The following is a 1,931-nucleotide window of genomic DNA, read 5'->3' on the forward strand; positions in this document are numbered from 1 at the left end:
CCACGAAGGGGAATATTTCCCCGACGAGAGCAAGGTGGTCGTGGTCGAGCGTCGCTGAAAATGTTTAGAAACTGGTCCAGGGGGCGGAGCCCCAGAAAATTTTGACAATTCAGGGGTTTCAAAGGCTTATTTAATAGATTTTAAAGTCTACTAGATAGGCCTATGTAGAAAATACATAGGCCTATAATTTTTTTTATCCCCGACGAATTGTGGTTTTTCTCCCCGGCGGGGGGAGGGGCAACTCTCCCCGCCCCCGCTGGCGCCACCCCTGACGTAGAAATACCAGCATAAAACGGGTTTGGACCCTATCCGTATAAATTGCAACGCTTAATACATTGACTGAGAGTGTCCACGCACGCACAAATTAATTATAGGCCTACTTAAATATTCTACCACTATGATTTTTACATTAATTTTAAACTTTGAACTCTCTCATCTTGGTGGTGCAAATTACTGTACCTTTTAAATTTCTCTTCAATATCTCACCTAAATAGGTTACAGAGTTTCAGCATTATTCCAGCCACACCTTCATACCACATTTATTTACCGAGTATTGTACAGAATATATTAATAATATTGAAACACACCCTGGAATCTATACACTAGAATAACCACTGTGTGTGCTCATCGAATAAATCCACCCATCCATCCTGAACACATCATCCTGTAATTTTTTTTCTTTTTATTTACTATTCTCATTATTTATTTTATTTTATTCATTATATTTTTTTTTTAGTTAAAGAAAATGTCATTGCCCAGGTATTAATGACAGTTGACTCGATGTTTATTAAATATGGAGGGCGTTCTTGTGCAATGTTTTACGTTTTACACCGACGATGCTTATCTATGATATTTAGTGGTAAGCATTGTATACGAATTACCGCATAATGCACTTTGTCTGCCTTATAATTTTGGTACAGTATTCATTTTTGGTAATTATTAAATTTCTGTTTTTGTATGTAAAGCCGGGCACTCACTGTGCCCAAATATAAACATTTGGAAAATAAATATATAAATTCTATGGAGAACGCAACTGAAGACACACGCGCAGATCGTTTTTAATGACGATCCGTTCAAACTGTCACCGTCAATCAGCAGACGGCGTCGCGTCTTTCAGCTAGTGCCATAAGTGACGGAGTTCTATTGATCGAACGACAGTTGTATGACTGTCGTAAGACACACTACAAACAACAGTTACCTACCTTAATAAAAAAAAAAACTATATCTAAACGAATTACTAGATGATTATTAAAGATAAACTTGCATTATTATTTCCAACTTATATAAAACTATGTCCATAGATTAGTAAGATAAAGATGTGAAATGTCATAACAATTTTACGATAGGTCTAAATATATTTGACTGATACATAGTATTACATTTTCTGTTAACATTCATATATAATATCATTTGATTTGATTCAAAAGTTTGCTTAGTTCCAGGTGTCTTTGCTCAGTCTAGATCGGTGACAGTAGATCCTGCTACAGAAAAATTGGGTGAAAATGCATTGATAACGTATACATTCACACTTGAACCAGGAGAAGATTTGGATTACTTGGTTTGGTTCAAATGTGATGTAGATGGTGTTAGACAAGGGGATTCTATTATAACTAATATAACTGGAAACCCACAACCAAATGGTAGATACAGCTTAAGTGATAATGGAAGCCTTATTATATCTAACGTTCAAGTAGAGGATGCAGGCTACTACCTGTGTAGGGTAACTACAACAGCTAACTTTACAGAAGGTTTCTCGAATTTAACAGTCTACCGTGAGTTTTCATATTTTCATGTTATTGTGTATTGTAATACAATAATATGTTTTTTCGGAATAATTAGCATAGGCCTAAGTACAAAGATCTACTGGAATTTATTTATATAACTATAATTTATGTAAGTGTTTTTACATCATTATAGATGTGTATAAGAGA

General features: G+C 35.1%; 1 protein-coding gene across 1 annotated transcript in view; it reads left to right on the forward strand.

Moving 5' to 3' along the window:
- The window catches only part of LOC117104225 (neogenin-like), a 7,696-nt gene that overhangs the window by 736 nt on the left and 5,029 nt on the right, over nt 1-1,931 (forward strand). The window contains exon 2 of the mRNA XM_033244924.1: nt 1,443-1,772. Coding sequence (XP_033100815.1) covers nt 1,443-1,772 — 330 coding nt within the window. The remainder of the gene's footprint in view (nt 1-1,442; nt 1,773-1,931) is intronic.

Source organism: Anneissia japonica, unplaced genomic scaffold (genome assembly GCF_011630105.1).
Source record: "Anneissia japonica isolate Jap-2015-1 unplaced genomic scaffold, ASM1163010v1 scaffold468_len270531_cov130, whole genome shotgun sequence".
NCBI lineage: Eukaryota > Metazoa > Echinodermata > Crinoidea > Comatulida > Comatulidae > Anneissia > Anneissia japonica.